Below are 19,798 nucleotides of genomic sequence, written 5' to 3'. Positions count from 1 at the left end.
GAATGCCTTGCGACCTGTACGCCCATTTTTAAGTTACGGGTTTAAAAGGAAACAAAGTCGATGACCAGCGATAAGAGGGAAAAGCACAAAAACCAAGCTAAAAGTTTGTGGTACATGCAGTACATCACTTACTACAAAAAAGAAGTGAAAACAACTTTGTAGCATGATGTAAATGTTCAACATATAAAAACAAACTTTTTGCCGAAATTTCTGTTTTACATGGAGAACAATAATCGTATAATATTAGTACCGAAAAAGTAGCAGAATGTTGCTGTAGTTATAATCCTATTGTCAATTGCCTTACTACGAAGTAAGACGGTAACTCTAGACTCCCGCCCGCTTTATTCGCCGGCCTCGTTGATCCACGCTAACCTGAATGGCGCGCTCTTGTATACCGCATACGAGGTTTAGGAAGGATAATGGTGTATAGCGTTCAAAAAATGGAATAAAACTGTTGGGTCACATTCAAGTTTAGCGTAAAATATAAGGAAAAAGTTAATGCTACAAAACGAACAGCTGGAGCTATTCAACTTCGAGACAAACAAAACAAAAAGGGCGAGTGGGGGGAGGTGGGCAAACGTCCTCCTACTTATGCTATCAACGAAAAGGGCCCAAATAGCCTATTATCTACCCTATAAATATATCTACGTGATAGCTTTCGAACAACGCACGAGGTGTTGGAAACGACGCAAGGGGGAAAAAACTGAAAATGATGGAATGATTTCTTCGTGCTTTTCTTTTCGTGAACGGTGCCTCCCTTTCTGTGTCTATGCAAGAGCGGAAAACGAATACAATTGATCGGGAACTGACGTGAAACGCCAAGGGATATCTTTTATCCCCATGCAAATCGTATAGGAAGGAGAATGAAAGTAATTCTACATGTGAAGACTCCAAAAACAAATAATACAAAAAGTATGCCATCCCCAAAGCACCGAATCAAATGTCTCTAGATATGGATTCTGGAAAGAGTAAGGGGAAACCGTAAAGAGAATAGCCAAAAAGGAAAAAAAGGATATGTCAGTCACGCGAAGCAGTCATCCCTCCATCCACTGTGTGCAGGCAGACTTTTTTTTCGTTTTTTTTCTTTTTCTAACCCTTTCCGGATGGAGGGCAGCCGTTTGCCAGCCCGCGCTTAGCTGAAGGGGCAAGTTTTCTCTACATGTACACGGGTGGGCACTGCGGTCAAGGGCTGAAGCGCAACTCCGGCTTCAACACACTGCTCAACTCGTCGTCTATGATTAACATGCAGACGCGTTTCCTTTACCCACAAGACCTGTATACAAATCCCTAGTCGCTAGCTATAAGAAGCTCCAGTCGTCCAACGACACTTAATCGTAGCAGAGATCGACCAGTGTTCCTTCCGAGGACTGGTACACGAGCAACAGATCCGCCATTCACTTGCGTCCGTGATAAACTAAAAAGCGAGTTTCATTCCATGTAAACCTTATTTACATGTTCAGTGAACATCGCTTTTGCCCCCTTTGTCTACAAAGACTTGAATAGATCTGTGGATCGCGCGATCCATGAGAAACCCTAGTTTTCCGTGACAAGATAGTGGACAGCCAGGAATACTTTTATATGGTTCCGTGATGTTACTCGCTATCACATTCGTATTTGGTAAGTTGGGATAACCATATAACATGTTATTCCTGTCTGTCAGGTTCCTTGTACAACACAGTAATCTCGGCCGTTGAATGGAACAGACCAAATTGTGGTTTGCTCCATTTTGCGAAAGATAGGAAAAAAAAATGGAAATGGAAATAACAGCACGTACCTTTGTTATTGTGGATGTTCCGAAGCAGGATGGGACGGCTGCTGAGGCGAGACGTCGTCCAGCATCAAGTCAGCTACAGCTGGTTTCTTGAACAAGACATGAGTTGGTCTGCGTCGCAGCCATGGCTCTCTTTCGGTTGGAAGATCTGTTGGCGCCACGCGCAGAGGCCATGCAAGCGCTCGATCTGTCTACGGCCCGGCCTCGCACCAAACAGGAGTTTGAAAAACTCCTTGCTCACATCCCCGAATTCCGCATTAAACCTGAAAAGGTAAGGGCAACAATTTAGCAATTGAAAACAAATAGTTTGTACAAAATATTTTCTCATAAAAAATTCTAAAGGTACGGCCAGAAGAAATTATTATTGGTGAGGATTACTCCTTCACCTGTCGTAAAGAGACACAGAAAAGCAAATCCCCTCACCGTCAATATGCTCGGACTGGAGGTGCGAGGGATAAATCACCCCAAAAGACAGGCCGAATTGTGGCCGGGATACATCCGATCAGCGTCAACTGTGGGCACTCTTACCCAGATCCAATACCTGTCGCCATGCAGTCCGTCCGAATTCTGGATCTCGCTACCGTCGAAATTAACTGGAAAATGCTGACGGTGGCTCGACCCACTTCAAAGCAGGATGACGAGTTTTTTACCAAGTATGAAATACGTTGCCGTTTCGCGAAATCTTAATACGATGATAATTTTCTTCAAGGTTGGTCGAATTGGAGAAATTACGGTTGAAAACAAGACGAGAAGGAGGGATTCGAACTAGGAGGATTAGCGGGTTTGTCAGCGGCCTTTCCGTACGCCGAATAATCAGAACAAACCGTTCAGGAGTGACGGAGATCCGGCTTCCGGCCTGCTTACAATGCGGTTTCGAGCTATGTGACTCGGTCCATTGCGTCAAGTTTACGTATGAAGATTTTTTTCGGCAGCAAAATGATCTGGTTGACGAGGCCGACAAAAACAAGGATGGGGTTGAACCTGTGGATGAAGAGGAGGAGAAACGGCTCAAGGAGGAGAACAAGAAGCAAGTCATCACTTCAATGAAAGGGACGGCTATGAAAATGAAACAGGCCAAGAAGCAGCAACAGTCTAGCAAAAGACCGGCCGTTAAAACCTCTTGAAGTTACCTTAAATTAATAAAATATATAAACTAACCTGATGTTCGGAATTAAATGTAAATCAATGTGCTGTACATTGACTTTCTGCTTTGGCCATGAGTGCGTCTGTAAATTTGCTATTTTTCTTCAAAATAAATTACGCATTCCGCCTTTAAATGTTGACTCTGCCGCAAAAATTCTTGTTATTTAATCAAAGATAATTTTTCTCCGGCAATGAAAACGTATAATAAATTCAATTATTTTACCGTATTTTTCGTTTTATAGTTCTTTTTCGTTCTTCTTTCGCTACGCTGCGATTTCTTTTTTTCTTTTCTTCTTACAGATATTATTTTCCTTTATTTGTCTTTTCATTTCTTGTTTATTTTTAAGTTGAAAAACATCTTTTAACTTTTCCTTTCAACCGGATTTTCCAACTGATGGGCCTGCCTGAAATTATACATAAAAATCAAGCTTCCAGTTTAATTGATGTTCAATCAAGCAGGATTATAAATGATGTCAAAACAGGGAATAAATTATTGTTTGAAGACTCACGTAGCATCGAGATATTTTACAACTATGAAACATCACGTTTACCTGCCCGCTTGACGCACATGACAACTTCTTGAGAGATACACTGCCACGCTAGGTCGCACTTACAAGGGTACAGTGGGGCTTTTTATTTTTGAGGACAAATGTTTGGCAAAGTCCGCAGTTAATTGCCATCCTACTTGTAAAACTCGTTTCTGGTTATGCAAGAACCCACAACGGTACCGAATGCGAAACCATTAGACCAGATTAGCTTATCTGAGTAGGTACCCTGAAAAAGTCATTTAAAAATCAAATGGATGACAAAAATTTGTTGAATAATAAAGACAACCAGTTTCACCACACACACATCTGGTCTGAATATGGAAGTCTAAGAAGGATCCCTTTCTTCAAAAACCGGTAGGATAATTTGTTGCTTGCACAAGCTGGCAGAAAATTACCGCTAGATGGCAAGCGCTGTTCAGTAACCTGTTTCATCAAAAAGCAAACAAACCTGAAAAACATAGAAAATGGTTGTAATTTTATACCTCTGAATAAACCATTAGCTGTCATACCTCAGAATTACGAAACGTGAAACAATAACAATCTCATGACAGAACTACAGGTTGTTGGCCTGTAGACGCAGTTAAAAGAGAGGCTAGACGAGTGGCTACGTATACATGTGACGAAACATCACAACAACCTAACCCACTTTTTCCTCTTCTTTTCCCCGTTTCTCGCAGTCCTTGAAATGTGACAATCCAAGTTACCTAATTCAAAAGGGTATCATGTCACAAACAAGAAGACGTCGCTATTGCTAATTTTGTCAAATTCATTTTTTTTACGTAAAATCTTACATTAATCATGTCAAGTATTGTAAAGTCGTAAAGAATTTTAACCAACAAAGATTTAGATACGAACCAGAAAAAAACGCAGGATCCTGTTCGTGGTTATTCCTAGGACATATCTTTTGAGTCTGGAGACATTTCTCGTTCGGCTGCTTGGCTTAACGAATATTTAGATACAACTTTTGTAGTGGTATGGCAGCTTCTCCAGTCAACTGTCTAGTGGATCGCCATCACTTGAGCCGCTTTATGACACTTTCTTGGAGCTAATTCGATTGTGTACGCATTGATATGTATTGTGATTGTATAGTTGTACTGGATGTACACAATGAAACCGTTATGGCAATGGGTCACTCGAACGACCTTCCTCAACGCGACACGACGTGGGAAAGGTTTTTTGGCAGCCGACTATCTCGCGCGCCAATTCTTACCCATCCTTTTCGTATTGGGGCGGCCATTTTGGAATCGCTCTCGACCAATCACAGATGACCTGATTGATTTTGCCTGGTGAGAGGAGACTTCTCAATACAAAGTGGTTCAACCTGAATTCGCACAACACAGGCAAGTGCCTGTGGAAAGTACTGCCAAAAAAACAAACGACAGAACACCCATGCTTGAATGACGCAACAAGTCGGTTAACTTTAACCCTTTTTATGTATAATTTTCAAAGCAATTAAGAAAACATTGATTTGTGTTTCGTATTTCTTTGTGAAGAAGTCAAAAGACACATGATTTATCTCATTTTGATAGTTTGTTATTTGATCTTTCCGTTAACCCTGATGTTTTTCGAATCTGCGTGTTGATTCTAACTTTCAAAACGCTATAGGATCCAACCTGAGTAAGTTAAGCAATTAGTTTGTTTTATTCAGAAAAGTTTACAAAAGTTCTACACAGATACCGTATATTGCGTATTTACAATGCCTTGCTGAAACGTTTTATTCTTGCCTCCGTTAATGTACAAATAAATTCTTTCAGTAATGCTCTGCGTTATTTAACCAATGACTTTCCTGTGAAACTTCTTGCATGACGTTTAAACGCAGTCTATTTTACATTTCAAGTCAATAGTTTATTCAACAACCACTCTGCATTACGACCAGCCCAGCTAGAGATACAAAACTCCGCAGTAAGTAGTTAACTAATACAGCAGATGGCTTCAACATTACGTTAAAAAAATTTTGGCACTCTCTTCAGACTTCAACTAGATGAAAAAGTGAAGAAAATGGTTGTTTTTCGTACTGATCCATCTATGTCAAAATGGAAAATAAAAAGAAGCAAGGCAATATCATTGGAAATTGCACAAGTTGGACAAGACATCAAAGATAACATCGATGGCTACATTATAATAACCTGTTTAGGCGTTACACTCGGTTGATGTCGTAACGACCAGACATTTGCTACATAACCAGATGTGTCTTGTTGTCAACTGTTCTTTCAGTTGATGAAACTGCCGATAGTTGGCGCACAGATGTCAAAACGCGATAACGTAATCAATCGATACTTTTATCGTTTGCAAGTACTGCATTATCCGTAATGTAGGATAGAATTTTCATTTATGACTTATTGTATTGTTGACCTTTTGTTATCACCATGAAATTGGTTATGAAACATGTGACTAAATTTATCAGATTCTAAAAAAAGACGACGTGTTTAGTAACGTTTTTTGCCGGCAAATATAAATGTGATGCTCTTCATAATTTATACGATGATAATCAAAACGATACAAAAAATAAAAAAAAAACCTACTGAGATAATTCACAGAATTTGACAACTTGAGGATTTTTATTTACTTTACAAAAACATGCCTAATATCCGTACACTTCGTGCCGTATGCACTGTGAAGTGCTATAGAATCTTTTCCCGTTGTATGCGGAACTTCCTGCCATCTTGAAGGCAGCATCAATACAGGGTCCATACCGGGATTGAGGTAATAAATTAAGTTTAAATCAAGTTTAACTTTCAGGATGTTGTGCTAACTTATAAAATAATTCAATTTCTTAATAAAAATTTATTAGAATAGGGTGATGTTTGTTTTCCAAGGAATTGCGAAATCGGCATAAAAAGGACCACTCCTTGAGTTGTTATCACTTTTGATAACAGGAAAAACTTGTTCTTGGAGGCCTCCTTATACCAATTATGGAATTCCTAGTTTAACTATGAACAACGAATTTATAATTGCGTGCTGACAACAGCAAAAAAGGAGACTATTTAATTTTATTGGTAGAACTACTTATTTGGTAAGCGGGACCGCCGGCAGCGGTATCGGAGGGATTTTGGGCGTTATCTAACACCCAAGTCCCTCCGATAATTTTTTAAAAATCAATTCTATCAGCAGTTTTTTGCCTATAAAACGACCTGTTTCGAAACTGCTCCATTAAATGCACTAGAAGAGTTATCTGTGTTTCTATGACATTGAAAAATTGTTAAAACTTTTTTCAGAAATTCACAAAACCCATCTTTTACTCTCAACCGAAAGAAAACTAAGTTTGACTTGAGTACGACAATTTGTCCCACTCGAAACTTGATCCAAATAAACTTTGTCTAATTTTACGGTCTGTTCATTCTCTAACAACCCATTCTAGCCTTTCTGTGCCGCAGAATTGAACCACATAACTAAACAAAAGTAGATGACTAATTACTTACCTCTGTACGGTCCAAATCAGATGAAACTTAATGGCAGTTTCGGAAATAAAATTAACCAGCATACTTTCAAGAGATTCAAACTTTTTGCTTTTCGGTAACTACTCAAGGTTTTCTCCGAACACGGACCTGTGTAAAGCGGACATTTCTGCGTAACTTCTAGAAATCCAAGCATAAAGAAAGGAACAAACACAAAACACAACTTGTTATTGTTCCGAGGGGGCAGCCATCTTGATTTGAAATTCAGCCAATGGATGTTTTCGGAGGACTAGGATGTTTTTAAAAAAATTTGTCGCGGCAGACGACAGAATAAACAAAGACTTTTTTTATTGTTTTTTTTTTCCTATTTTTAAAACGACAACATATACTCTCTAATTAGAAATTCTTTACTGTCCAACAAAAGATTGTTTGGAATTTTAGAAATATATGAGTAAGCCTAATTAGGACCCTTTAAAAAAATAATTGATGAATAGTTGAATATTTTGATGGAGAAATTCGATTACAGTCTTGATTTTTACAAATCTTCTTTTCCTTGTTTCGTCGTAATTAATCATTGTGGCTGTCAGAAATATAATGACTGGAAAATAAGCCCACAGTATTTAATGTTGAGTTAGTTTACATTACAGCGTAACACAATGAAGAAAGAATTCTTCTCACACAAGTTAGAAAATAGTGCATTGCTTCTCCTCTAATGTATCACTGAATGCTTTATGATGTTTTAACTCCTCAGCACAGATCAATTTCGTGACTATCTTCATGGATGCTGTTATATTGCATCATCGGCTTGCCAAAAGCGAGAAAATAAATGTTTGTGTTCCCAACCTAAGACAATATGAACAAGCTTGTGATCTCTTTCTGGCAGAAAAGGTGCAAAAACACACAATGGCTATCTTCATTATAACTAAATTTTTTCTTTCTATTAAGAACACTTAGAATTTGACTGTTAATGTAGTACAAAAAGCTACGCAATACCATTACGTCTAGCAGACGTCAACGTCTACAGAAATCACACACAGTTGAGCAACCGAAAGTGTCAAGACTACGATTTCTTGTTGTTCGTTACTCTGGTATTAATGCTGAATTGAGTCAAAACGTCTGTTTTACCTGCTAAAGACAGAATCATAAAAAGGCTTTCATGCAGTCAACGATATGTTAACGTTCAGAAAAATTCAGCTCAACAGTTATAGCCACCATCATTCAGTACCATCTTTGTTACACAGAAAACACTATCTAGTCCTGAGTTCTGGTACATTGTGATGCTTTTCTCCAGTGTGTAGCCAAAACATCGTATGCCCTTTTTATAAGCTCAAAATAAGCACACTGATTTTCTACCTCGATGTCAAACAACTCTCAGCAGTTATAGATTTCTTACGGAGGCAGCACAACCTGTTAGCTATTGATAAGACTCTCGAGGGATGGACGCAGCTGTTGACAGTTCAGCCAGTCCTGTTGCCATAACAACTTACACTTTCCATACGAAAGAAATCCTATATACCGGACGATATAATAATAAATGCTGTTATTGTACACACATATCTCATAACAATGTTGGTCTCCTTTGCAGCAGAAGAATTTGTTCTGTACGTGCACAGTGAGCAGAAGATTTTGAGAACTGCGGAAAGGGAAATTGATACAGAACTGCAGTCAAATTAAAACAGCATAGTAAAACACGTACGAACTATTAGTTCTAAGAACTATTATTTATTCTAAGAAGCCACAATTCCAGTATGCTACAGCAGTCCAGAAGTACAGCCAAGTTCCTAAGACATTTCGAACTTTCTGGGAAAGATGTGAATGAAGAAACAATGACGTCTATATGTTATTGCATCACAGCATTTAAAAAAAAAAGCAAAACTTATGTGTCGTTATACAAAGGTCCACTTATCCAGTAATGGGTAAAAAGATTGGCCAACCGATACAAGCAGAATACACTAGATACAGTTTATTATCCTCTTTTTTTCTCTATGAAGATGAAATTATGGTTGACATTTTACGATTTTCTATAGCGTAAGACTGCAAATCGCTGGAATTTACCCATTTGTCGTGTTCAATGCTATACAGCTGGTGAATTGAATGGCTTTTACCATTAGTTTATATATTTTTTTTCTCCTTACTTTTGCCCTACGAGGGAAACAATCTTCATAGTAATGTAGCCTACCAAACTTTGTTAATCTTTTTTCATGTTTCTTCTGAACTTTTGTATCTATTGACACTTTGCAACATTGGTTGTTCTTTTGTATACGGACGATCGTAAAAATGTACAGATAAACCAATAAAGACGGCAACTTACTATGCACGTCACATAGAGTTTAACGGAGATGTTTTCGCCCACAAATCTCTTTATTTGCCATTGACTGAGAAGAAAAAGTGTTGTTCTTATAGAAGAGGATGTACTGAAAGTGCTACAGCATTGGGCTACCCTTCATCTAAATGTAAATATTGATCAGTCACGCCACCTACATGCGATTACAATGATGACACCAATCTTTGAGAAACGCGCCTACCTCGATAAGCGAACTAGGTTGTATTTTTCTATCACACGACGGCTATACTAAAAACAAATTATATGAAAGTATGAGCTTAAACCATCAAGAAAGCGGAAAGCGTTTTAATTGGGATGGATGCTGGATGGGGTATACTAACAGGCAAGATGGAATGATCAAAAACGACAGCTCCATGCAAAATGGTAAATTGTAAGAGAACCATTTAAGAAGAGTATTAGTTAGCGACGCAATTCTTTAAAGGCGTCTAAAAACAAAACTAGATTGTAAAAGAGTAGCTTGCATATTAGACAAACGTGAAACTTAGGAAACAAAGGCATAATCCCATCCATCAGGCTACTGTCCGTTATGGAATGCCACACTTGAAACATGGGCAGGAAAACAATTTTAAGAAAAACTATGTTGTAAAATACGTTCGTCTCATCATCAAGGGCCAACCCATGGCCTAAACTTTTAGTTCACGTTCTTCCTTCAGTTGACTGGCTGTAATGGATAATCAGAATCTATGTGTGTTAATTTTAATTATTAAAACTACGAAAATCACACATGCCATTCATCTATGTAGAAAGACATTTTGTATTCTATGACTAACATGAAACTACCGAAAAATCAACATTGAACATAACATCTGCTACTACTGGAAAAGGTATTGTTTTCATATGAGCCTGCCCACCCAAAAAAAATATCCCAACACAAAGGGAGCTATTGGGCAGTACGCTGCAATCAAAAAGACTTTGTTCGTGAATAGAGCCTTACGACGTGTTATTGCCATTTATTTATGTATCCCAATGCAAGTAGGACACAGGATGCGAGCAAATGCAACTCTGAGCTAAATAGCGAAAAAGTCGGGATTTTATATCAGTGGAATCGCGACAGTGGCGCATATCATGGAAGTAATAAGAAACACGCTTTGGTGATACAATCGTGTGGGCGGGGCGCGTGAGTTACACCATGCGCCACTCCTAACTCCACGCCATGATGGCGTACCGCTAAGCGTGATAAGAGCGGCTCCAGTTCTATGCGTGGTGACGCACTGAACACATTACGCGTCACTCCCACTTTAAGGCTACTGCAAACTGCTGTCAAGCGTACGAAAAGCGGTTTCGATTCGTTACAACCTGAACGCTATAAAGGTCGATAGATCTGAATGTACCGTATGCCCTGTCGTATGCTTTATGCCCTTTTTTGAATGTCGTTTTTCGTTAGGCATCCCACCTGATTTAAGGCAGGTCAGTTTTATTTAGGAAAGGTTATGATTTAAAGCATGCTAAAGCGTTAAACATAAAGGTAAATGGACGTATAATTTTTCTTTTTCTATAAAGTCTATTGTAATGAATACCGTGTAAAACATGTCTCTGAGACAATCCATTAACATCTTTTTTTTTATTCAAGAAAAAACAATAAAACAAGATACACTTAGCAAACAAATTTTTAATGGAATTTCAGGGGTAAAAAAAAAGATACATCGTAAGCAATTTCTAATCTAATCGTACGTCCATTACAATTAAAATCGTTTTTGTCTTCGATGATTATTCGATGCAAAAACTAACAGACCTTAAGCACACGCTTTCCCTGTAAATCAGCTGACTGTTGGAAGCCTAATGCAGAGTTGACACAATTCGGCGAATTTTTCCTTCAATGGACCCCCCTCTTTTTTATTTAAAAAAAATGCAAAGTTGTCCTTGGTTATTTTTCTGATCGACTGACAAGAGTAATGGCACACAAAAATTGGCACCCTCAACTTTTACGCACTTCAAATTGGAACCAATGTGATACGTTAAAATACCAGTCCTCCTACTTGATAATCAAAACAACAAGCTAAGAGGGAAGCATACGTAACTACGCTTACTCTGGGGGTGTATGCGCCAAGATGTAAACGCGGCATTTATTTTTTTCTGTTAGCTCACATAGCAGTAGACTTTGTGTTGGCAGCCATTTTGATATTGCATCCAACCAATAAGGGCACAGTAATACGGGCCTGTCTTTTTTATCTGTCGGGAAGGAAACGCACGATGGGTCGGGTAAGCCGAACAACACAAAGTCTTTAAATTTTAGATACAGGTTTTAGAAATGTTAACGCTGTCTGAACTCATCCAAGGAAAACAACATTGAGTTGCGTTTTTATAGGGATTATACGACCTGAGAAATCAAGTCCTAAGTTTAGTTTCTTTGTCCTAAGCTTATCGTAGAACCATATTGTGTGACAATTACTGTTGTAAATGAACTGAGCTTTATTAAGTGCACATCGTGTGAACAAAAAAAATAATTTTATAGCTGTTTGTCGCCCTGACAATGTAGGTTAAGAATAAGAAACAAATGAGGGATATCAACAAATGGACGGCCTATCCAAATAAACGTTTTCTAGCGACCAGCAAAATAGAAAATAAAAATTTACGTCAAATTTTCTTCATTAAAGTATTAATTACAAGTAAAAATACAACGAAAATGAGTTTATGAATATGAACAGCATCTGGTTCCTCTAATATTACCCAATTTGAAAACACGATACATCCACCTTAACATACTATGCTCCAACATTTTTGCTTGCTGGTCTAGTGATATAGGAGGCACAATTTAATCAATAAATACTGACATCAAGAAAAGATTACATTGTGGAAAACGCGAAATGACTATTGGTGGGGAAAAAATCGTATATAGTTAAACTTGAACAATGCACACTAATGATTGACAATCTCCATCGTGTGCTCTTTACTCGCTATGAAAAAAAATCTTTAGCTACTGATTGTATGCATTATTCAAATTCGTTAAATATATACATCTAGAGCATTGTTAGTATATTTAACGTATTCATGAACGAACTCCGACAATGCGGTCTGTGGTCCTCTGTGACATTTCTAGCTTGCTGGATAAAAGTTTAATTGCATTTTAGTTGTCAAAGGGGTAACTATACTGTATACCTACAGGAACTGACATTGACGTATCACGGAGAATTTTTGAAATAAAGAAAGTAAAGTGGAATTAAAATCAGAATTGCCTTCTGGTTGCTTTCAATTTCGCTGACTGATGCGTGAAAGAGTGACGCCGTAACGGTAAAAAGTATTGATTTTTACATACCTGTCTGCTGGGAATCTGTGTAAGCTAACAGGGCCAATGCCGCGCATAGATCTCGATTTAATGCTGACTACCCGTCAACAAGCAGCAAACTGCTTCATGGATTCCATCAGCTGAAACTCCAAAACGGCCTCATTTTCTGGAATACACAATATAACCTGAAATGGCAAATAATTTTGAAGAATTAGCTGTTGAATTATTAGATACGCGTTTTTTTTTCGGAGGGGGGAGGGGACGGGAGTTATTTTTTTAGTTTGATTTGTCGCTGAGCATGCACTTAATAAATGATAACACACAAACAGGCTACGGTATTCCGGGGGAAAATACGATTTAAAAAAAACGCCAGTGCTTGCCACAGGGGCTTTTTTGCTTTTTTGCTAGTGTCTATCACGAAGAGTTCACTCTAAATAGATAAATCAGATAAATGCTGTATAAAAGCGTCGCTTGGAAGAGGAAACGGGTATCTCATTGCGGAAAAAAAACACGCGAGCAAAACAACAACTCGATAGATCTTATTTCGCTTCCAGTAGAATTTCACGTGCTGAGGTCAATACAAAATTGACACCCGAGACTCAAATGCCAAGATTGACTTCCATATCTAACTTTTGCCATCGTCTTGAATCAAAATATAGCAGGAAATGCGCTTCCATGGCAACTATTGCCACACAGATAATCTCTTTCATTTAACATCATGAGACGAGAGACGTATTTACAATAGCAAGTTCATGATGGAGCAATTTCAATTAAGAATATTAAACTAGAAACTAGCAGGAAAAAAAGAACGAAACTTGATCATTAATGGCTGGAGTTACACATTTATATTCATTACGGTGACTAAGCTATTTGGACATGGGACCTGTACTTAATTTTGTCTGCTTGAGAGAGAACAATAACAAATGTCAGGCCTTACGTTCATCTAGCACCGTGCAAGCTGCTTTTAAAAAAAATAAAGAACATTCAAATGAAATAGTGAAGAGTCTTCGCAATATTTTAAACGTGCCTTCTAGAGCGTATTACGAAGTATAAGAGGAAAAAGGTTGTCAACGAACGGCACGCCAAACTGTCTAATGCACTTCATTAGCTCGTACAGAAAACCAGCTGAAATACGAAAGCAAAACAACATTATAATTATAAATAGCTCACACAAACTTCTGGCACTAGAAGTGACGATAGCACGTAAAAGCAGCAGCTAAAGGGCAGGTCAGTTTTTTTTTTGTGTGTTTTTCGGGAGGACATTGCCTCAAGAGTGAAAGCAACGAATATGTTGCATCACTATATGCGGTATACGACAGCCGAGGTATTACATCATCATCCGTTGTTTTGTGTTGTTATCTCATTCTCAACGTCTGTTACCAAACAGCTTCGCTCAGTTTCGCTGGCAAAACTCGTTATCTTTTAACCGGAAAAATTCCACAACAAATACAAAAAAAAAATCGTTCCCAAGCTGATGGCTTTGCCAACTATTCACCGAACTGAAAATTGTTGCTGCAGAATTTCATATTGTTACTTTTCAATTAATGTGCCAAGCCGGAGAACTAGCAGCTGGCACATTCTATACTAATCGAATTCTCAATAAAAAATATCCGAAGGTCTTAGAACTTGTTGGTTGGACAAACAAATATTTTGATTTTCCTAAAAGTGTGATAAAGCTCGTTCGTTGTGAACTGCTAAAGGATATAAGCTACACTTTATACTTTACCCATCTTATGGGCAATAAAATGGGTAAATGCTACTTTTGCTATTATTTTACTCTCTATAAGATGACAAATGGACTTCGTATTACAATTCGGACGTTAGCTTATTCTTTTACTTCAGTCAGCTAACAGGAACGTTCAATTTTGTCCAACAGGTCTTAAGAAGTTAGTCTCAAGATGATCGTTCGTACACACTCGCATTTTTACTAACCAGGTTTCTAATTTTGTGTGATTGTTTCTGTAAATTTGTTCATTAACTGATAAACTGCATACCTTGATGGGAATAGGTGTCATTGGCAGGGCATCACGGGACTCGTTTTTACGCATGACGAAAATAAATCGCAGGCACTACGTTGTGTTTCCTTGCGCTCTTGCAGTAGACAACGTTCACTAGAATTTGGCTGTTGGGCGCGGCCATTTTGGATAGGATTCCACCAATTAGAAGCCCCCTCCAAAACTTACTACAGTTCTCTCTTCAGTTTGTGTTGTGTAGTCAAATCAAAACTCTTTGAAAAGATATCTCGGAAAATTTTTTATATGCGTATCCATTCTAGACTAGTTTTATGAATTTAACCATTAAAAAGGGGAAAAAATGAATTGTTTTCATTTTTCTGGAATAAGATATCGATTGATACTTGCGGTGAAATGTATTATGACGGTGTCGAATTGCAACTGACAGTGGCAGCAATGCAAAACGCCTTATAAATGTTGCCAAGTTCCAAACACTTTGTCTTACCAAGCCAAGAATTTGTTGTCACTAAATTTCCCTCTTCTATCATCTCACCGGCATCGCATACATACCTAACACCTTATTTACGCAAATCACGTCATCACAACGCCATCTCACTAATAGAAACTCCTACACAGATCGACCTATATTCTATTACTAGCACATGTTGAAACTTACCCGGGCAAAAGGACATCAGGCAGAACCCGGGCAAAATGCTTTAGGAGTGAAGACGCACCAACAAACATCGTATTGTCGAACCCTAAAACAACAAAAGAAGTTATCAATTCAAATCTTTAAGTTTAAAATTCGTAGTAGTAACGTTATTCTTGAAAACTACTCTTCACAGTTTCTAGAAAGACATTTCCATTCACATTTCTATCTAAAAACTTAAAAATCGTAATAACTACGTTATTAACAAATGAGGTGAAACTTCTAGTAAGTAACTGCTGCTGTTATATCCATCCTTCTCATAACGGCAAAGGTTCTACGTATTTACAGTTTTTTTCTTTGGTAAGTAAATAAGTAAACGTTGAGGATGCTCATAATTGACATGCACTGAGAAAAAGTATACTTACTAATTTTATTCCCAGACGTTTCATGGCTGAAAATCCGATAAATATTCTGATTCACGTAGTAGAACTATAGAAAACTTCACACTTCGAAAACGATGGCGCCGTCATTCAAGACGTTACGTCTCATTGTTCATTACGAAGCAGCAGGGTGTCCTTGCTTCATCCACTTCTTGTTTGGGTTGACAACCATAACAGTTGCATCGGCCGGTAAAAGAGCAAAATGTACTGAAAGTTTTTTTGTCTTCCTTTTTTCCTGTACGAAGATACACACATTAGGCATTACGTTGGCGTTTATTTTTCTAATGAGATTGTCACTCAGTTCTCTGCCACCAAAGAGTGAACTCTTTCGGTAGTAAAGCCACAACTGATCAGGCTAACAGTCGCACAGAATGTTAACGCCATTTCTTTCACTGTAGTGATAGTATATAAGAAAACGTATAGATGTCTGCAATGTACATTCTGAAATTGGCATTTCAAACCTTGATTTCAAATACCTGCCATAGTTGAACAAGTTTAGAGTTGTTCTTTTTTTTTTTTTTTTTAAATAAAAGGGCAACGACCTATACACCAAGAACACATTCGTCTTCTGCCCTAACACCAAACTGGTATATCTTGTCCACACAAATTAGAGCAGATCTTGTCGGAATTTGCTCGGAACGTTTTCGAGCGGCCATGCTTGTAAGCCAATGGACCAATCAGATTCACCTGATTCCCCTCGTATAGGCTGTCGAATCAGCAGCGGCCTAGAACTTAAACCTTAAAAATGGCAACAAGAACATTATAATACTACGTGTTAAACTTACTTCATATAAATTGATAACTACTACTGTGCTGCTTAAAGCCTGACGTTAAATGCGGCTCACAATCGCCAGCAATTGAAGAGAATTGATGGGGCCTTTTTTTTATTGGACTGTTCTAGATTGCAGTGTTTTTCAACTTTATTGGCATTCTCAAGCTTTACGTATGTGAAATTCCACCATTGATAATTTCGAAATACATCTAGGTATACGTAATAGCCAAGTCAAAATAAGCATTGAAAAACAGCTGATGCTTATTTTGGGCATACCAAGCTTAGCTCAGACTTGGATGCCATTGTTAACGCCAACGTTCATTCAGAATACGTGTCACAATGCAGATATAGTCCTACAAGTTTTTCTTGGCTGTCATTAATTTTTTTTTATCATATGGATTCCCAAAAGATAAAACATTGTTTTCTTTTTCGGGTCGTTTTTATTCTTCGTTCAAGGTTCACTGTACGCAGCACAGAGGCAGATAATTTTGTCTTCTGCTAGACTAAGGGATTGCTCACACTTGCTCTATTATGAATTCTCTTTTCTTTTAATGTGTGGTTTCATAATACTTCACTTTGCATCACACCTATCGAAAGGTATACTTTAGCAATATGCAACGAATGAAAAAATCAAAATTGAAAAGAAAAACAAACAAAAATAACAGTCATGAATTCTTCACAGCTGTGTGTATCGAATCATCAATATCAGGCACTAAACGTCGTTTTTTATTATTTTTTTTTATGTTTTGTTGTCTCCCACTGATCGCTATTCTCAATTTCTTATTTAATAATTGGAGAAGTATTGTTCGTTTTTTCCCCAATGGCGTCGACCATTTAGCTCTACTTATTTAATTCAGAATAATAATGCCTATTGCATACAACAAGCACTACGAGAAACCACCCTCAACTGCTCAAAAATAATATATCTCGAGGAAAATTTAAGAGAAAAATTTTTATTTTTTGCTTGTCTCTATACCCCATAAGCTACGGAAAGGAAAAAATATATTTCGACTGCTGAGATCTCAACCATAAGAATTTGGACTATATTTAGACTTTTTGTTGATAATACGACCATATACTATGTGTGGTAAACGACCAAAACCGACCACAGATGCTTAATTACCCTAAATTTAGGTCGATTAAGCCTCAAGTCGTGTGTGTATCCCGACATGATCACATCACGATGCTCTTCTTGCTTGAGGTAGACTCGTCATTGACATGCGTACGCGTGACTGTATGGTGGATATGCTACGTCACTTCGTTTTGTACAGAGACAGACATCACTGAAGCTCGACAAGTTTACGTGCTCAAGAATGTTTCCCTGACTATATGCACTGGAAATATTGATTTTAGATTTCGATGTTGGTCGCAGCAACGTTCAAACGAATGAAAAATACAAACGGATTCATTTAATAACAAGATAATGGTTCCTGTCAACGTACATTCATTTATTGCCTTAACCCACAACATTAATTTGATTCAGCTTTCCTCGTATTAGTGTACGCAGTTTATCAATCAAATTTATGGACGCACCGTTATAAATAAGTACCTTCTATACTGTACACTTTGTTTGCATAGTCTCGTCGCTACTAGAGGGAAGCAGTGTAACCAAATCACACAGATAAAACCGTTGTCTGCTAATTATGCAGATCTAAAATGTCATAAGAATATATGTATGTATAGTGGAATACATACTATATATGAATATGTGTATAGCCATTGGAAAACTATGAAGGATGTAGGCCTTGAAAGAATTTAATTTATATGCTATACTTTGATTCTCCACGAATAAGGGGCAGACTGTTAAGTAAAAATAAAACCGAATATCATAAAGCTTATTAATACAATCTTGTAGACGTGAAGACGTGAAATTGTTTTGACTGCTTCCTACTTCGGCCTGAATACATATTTTAAAATATATAGAAAATTTAAAAAAAAATTCCGACAAAGGCTTATATTACTGGAAGATTCGTATAGATATATAAGCAACGCGAGTGGTACCTTGAACAGCAATGGGCACTCGACAGGTTTTGTTGTAATAGGCTACGATTTTCTAACGTCTGAAAGCAAACAGGTTCTTCTTCCATAAAGCAGTTTGATTTCCCTCAACCTGAAGTTGTTTGTTTTCATCGCGTCTCGTGTATTCAACAGTTGTAACAAAAAGACTGAATTTAAAAAACGAAGGCTGACAAGAATATTCCGGTTATTAGGACTCGGTTTGAACAGATGGCGTTGGTCAAATCAGAAACGGCTACTACGGTGTCTTGCTATCCTCTTTTTTCCATTATTCAGTCCTAATATATTAAAGGCTTTTCACGAAAGTATAGCAGCGTCAACAAGCGTCGTGTAGTTTACAAAAAGGCAAAACGAGTTACAGTCGAGAACGTGAATAATGGCCATGTTTGTTAAGCAAAAGACCAACAGCTTTGTAAGCCTAGGCCTAATCAACTAAGAATCTGTTTAGACTATGCTTACGACAAATATATTAACATTAGACTTCTAAAGGCTTGAAAATGATGGCGTCACGTATCACAGCCAAAACAGTCGTAAATATAGTTTTGCACTGTGTTAGAGAGGTTGTTTTCATACGGTTAGAATACAGAGGTTGTAAAATTAGCTGTAAAACCATTACATTTTCAGTGAGTTTCATAGCTGTAAATAGAACACCTTTATGTGAGTCAAAATAGCGACCACCTATGTACAGTTTCACATTTAAAACACAAGGCTTATACGTGACTGCAATACGAAGAGGAATAAGCTATTGTTTAACATCACTAGAGGTCGCTATAATTATGTGCTTCTAATACAACGAAATGTTACGATAATAACACTATACGTAAAGAATGAATAATAAACGTCATAAACAAACAATTTTACGTACCCGAAATCATTGAAAACGAACAGCCTATACGTTTGTTTCATGGTTGGCTATTGGGTGGGGGGACGGTGTAAAATGCCTTCTTTTTGTTAGTGTAGACGATCTTCTGTAATTATTTTAACATTTCCACACATTTCGAAAACTCTTGTTTTCACTGATTATTTCTTTTATGCAACAAAAACACAAAAATTCTACGGAAAACAGAAGAATAACGTGAGGTCTACGTATATGGAGCTAACGCGACACTTATCACATCCAACCATTTAACACACTGCCAAATCGACGACTGATGAGAATGCCATCTTTTCATTTTCGTTTTTATATTCTTTCCAAACGTTTAACATTTATAAAAGTTTCGATAATCAAAACTAAGCGTTGGACTGTGTAACACAAGTTCTACAAGGTACGTATCGTTTTATTTTTAAATGTTATATATTTTAATATATCTACGCATCATACAGCTACTGTATAGAAACAGCGAAATTTGGTTGCAGTAGCTGACAATCTCTAGAAAAGGCTTGGCTTCTAAGTTTCTTTATGTTATCCCTTCTTTATAGTATTAAAAGCTTTTTAACGGCAACGTAAGAAGATACAGAAGAACTTCCAAAAGGTGACTGAAAAGTTTTCGTTTTTATTGCAATCGTTGAATTTAATTCATGAAGCTTTTAAATAACATTCTACGT

At 37.5% G+C, this 19,798-nt stretch overlaps 1 protein-coding gene and 4 long non-coding RNA genes across 5 annotated transcripts; 1 reads left to right on the top strand and 4 right to left on the bottom strand.

Moving 5' to 3' along the window:
• Window positions 1–1,895: 1,895 nt before the first annotated feature.
• LOC130686555 (uncharacterized) lies at window positions 1,896–3,054 on the top strand. Its single transcript, XM_057509675.1, has 3 exons — window positions 1,896–2,042; window positions 2,114–2,424; window positions 2,481–3,054. Exons 1-3 carry the CDS (start codon window positions 1,896–1,898, stop codon window positions 2,893–2,895), a joined length of 873 nt encoding a protein of 290 aa, XP_057365658.1. The 3' UTR covers window positions 2,896–3,054.
• On the bottom strand, window positions 2,479–3,681 carry LOC130686570 (uncharacterized). The gene is made up of 4 exons (XR_008999925.2): window positions 3,466–3,681; window positions 3,138–3,318; window positions 2,930–3,056; window positions 2,479–2,863 (listed from the first exon to the last, which is right to left on the bottom strand). It is a non-coding gene; the product is annotated as an uncharacterized LOC130686570 (long non-coding RNA).
• A 114-nt stretch (window positions 3,682–3,795) lies between these two features.
• On the bottom strand, window positions 3,796–4,665 carry LOC130686603 (uncharacterized). The gene is made up of 3 exons (XR_008999939.2): window positions 4,318–4,665; window positions 3,972–4,166; window positions 3,796–3,910 (listed from the first exon to the last, which is right to left on the bottom strand). It is a non-coding gene; the product is annotated as an uncharacterized LOC130686603 (long non-coding RNA).
• Window positions 4,666–5,285: 620 nt separating this feature from the next.
• Window positions 5,286–7,093, bottom strand: LOC130686591 (uncharacterized). The gene is made up of 2 exons (XR_008999931.2): window positions 6,882–7,093; window positions 5,286–5,485 (listed from the first exon to the last, which is right to left on the bottom strand). It is a non-coding gene; the product is annotated as an uncharacterized LOC130686591 (long non-coding RNA).
• A 2,271-nt stretch (window positions 7,094–9,364) lies between these two features.
• LOC130686584 (uncharacterized) lies at window positions 9,365–14,998 on the bottom strand. Its single transcript, XR_008999930.2, has 2 exons — window positions 14,419–14,998; window positions 9,365–12,609 (listed from the first exon to the last, which is right to left on the bottom strand). It is a non-coding gene; the product is annotated as an uncharacterized LOC130686584 (long non-coding RNA).
• Between the last annotated feature and the right edge of the window lie 4,800 nt (window positions 14,999–19,798).

The sequence above is a fragment of the Daphnia carinata genome, chromosome 7 (assembly GCF_022539665.2).
Source record: "Daphnia carinata strain CSIRO-1 chromosome 7, CSIRO_AGI_Dcar_HiC_V3, whole genome shotgun sequence".
NCBI lineage: Eukaryota > Metazoa > Arthropoda > Branchiopoda > Diplostraca > Daphniidae > Daphnia > Daphnia carinata.
The sequence above is the reverse complement of the archived record's forward strand: the minus strand, read 5'-3'. Positions and strand labels throughout refer to the sequence as shown.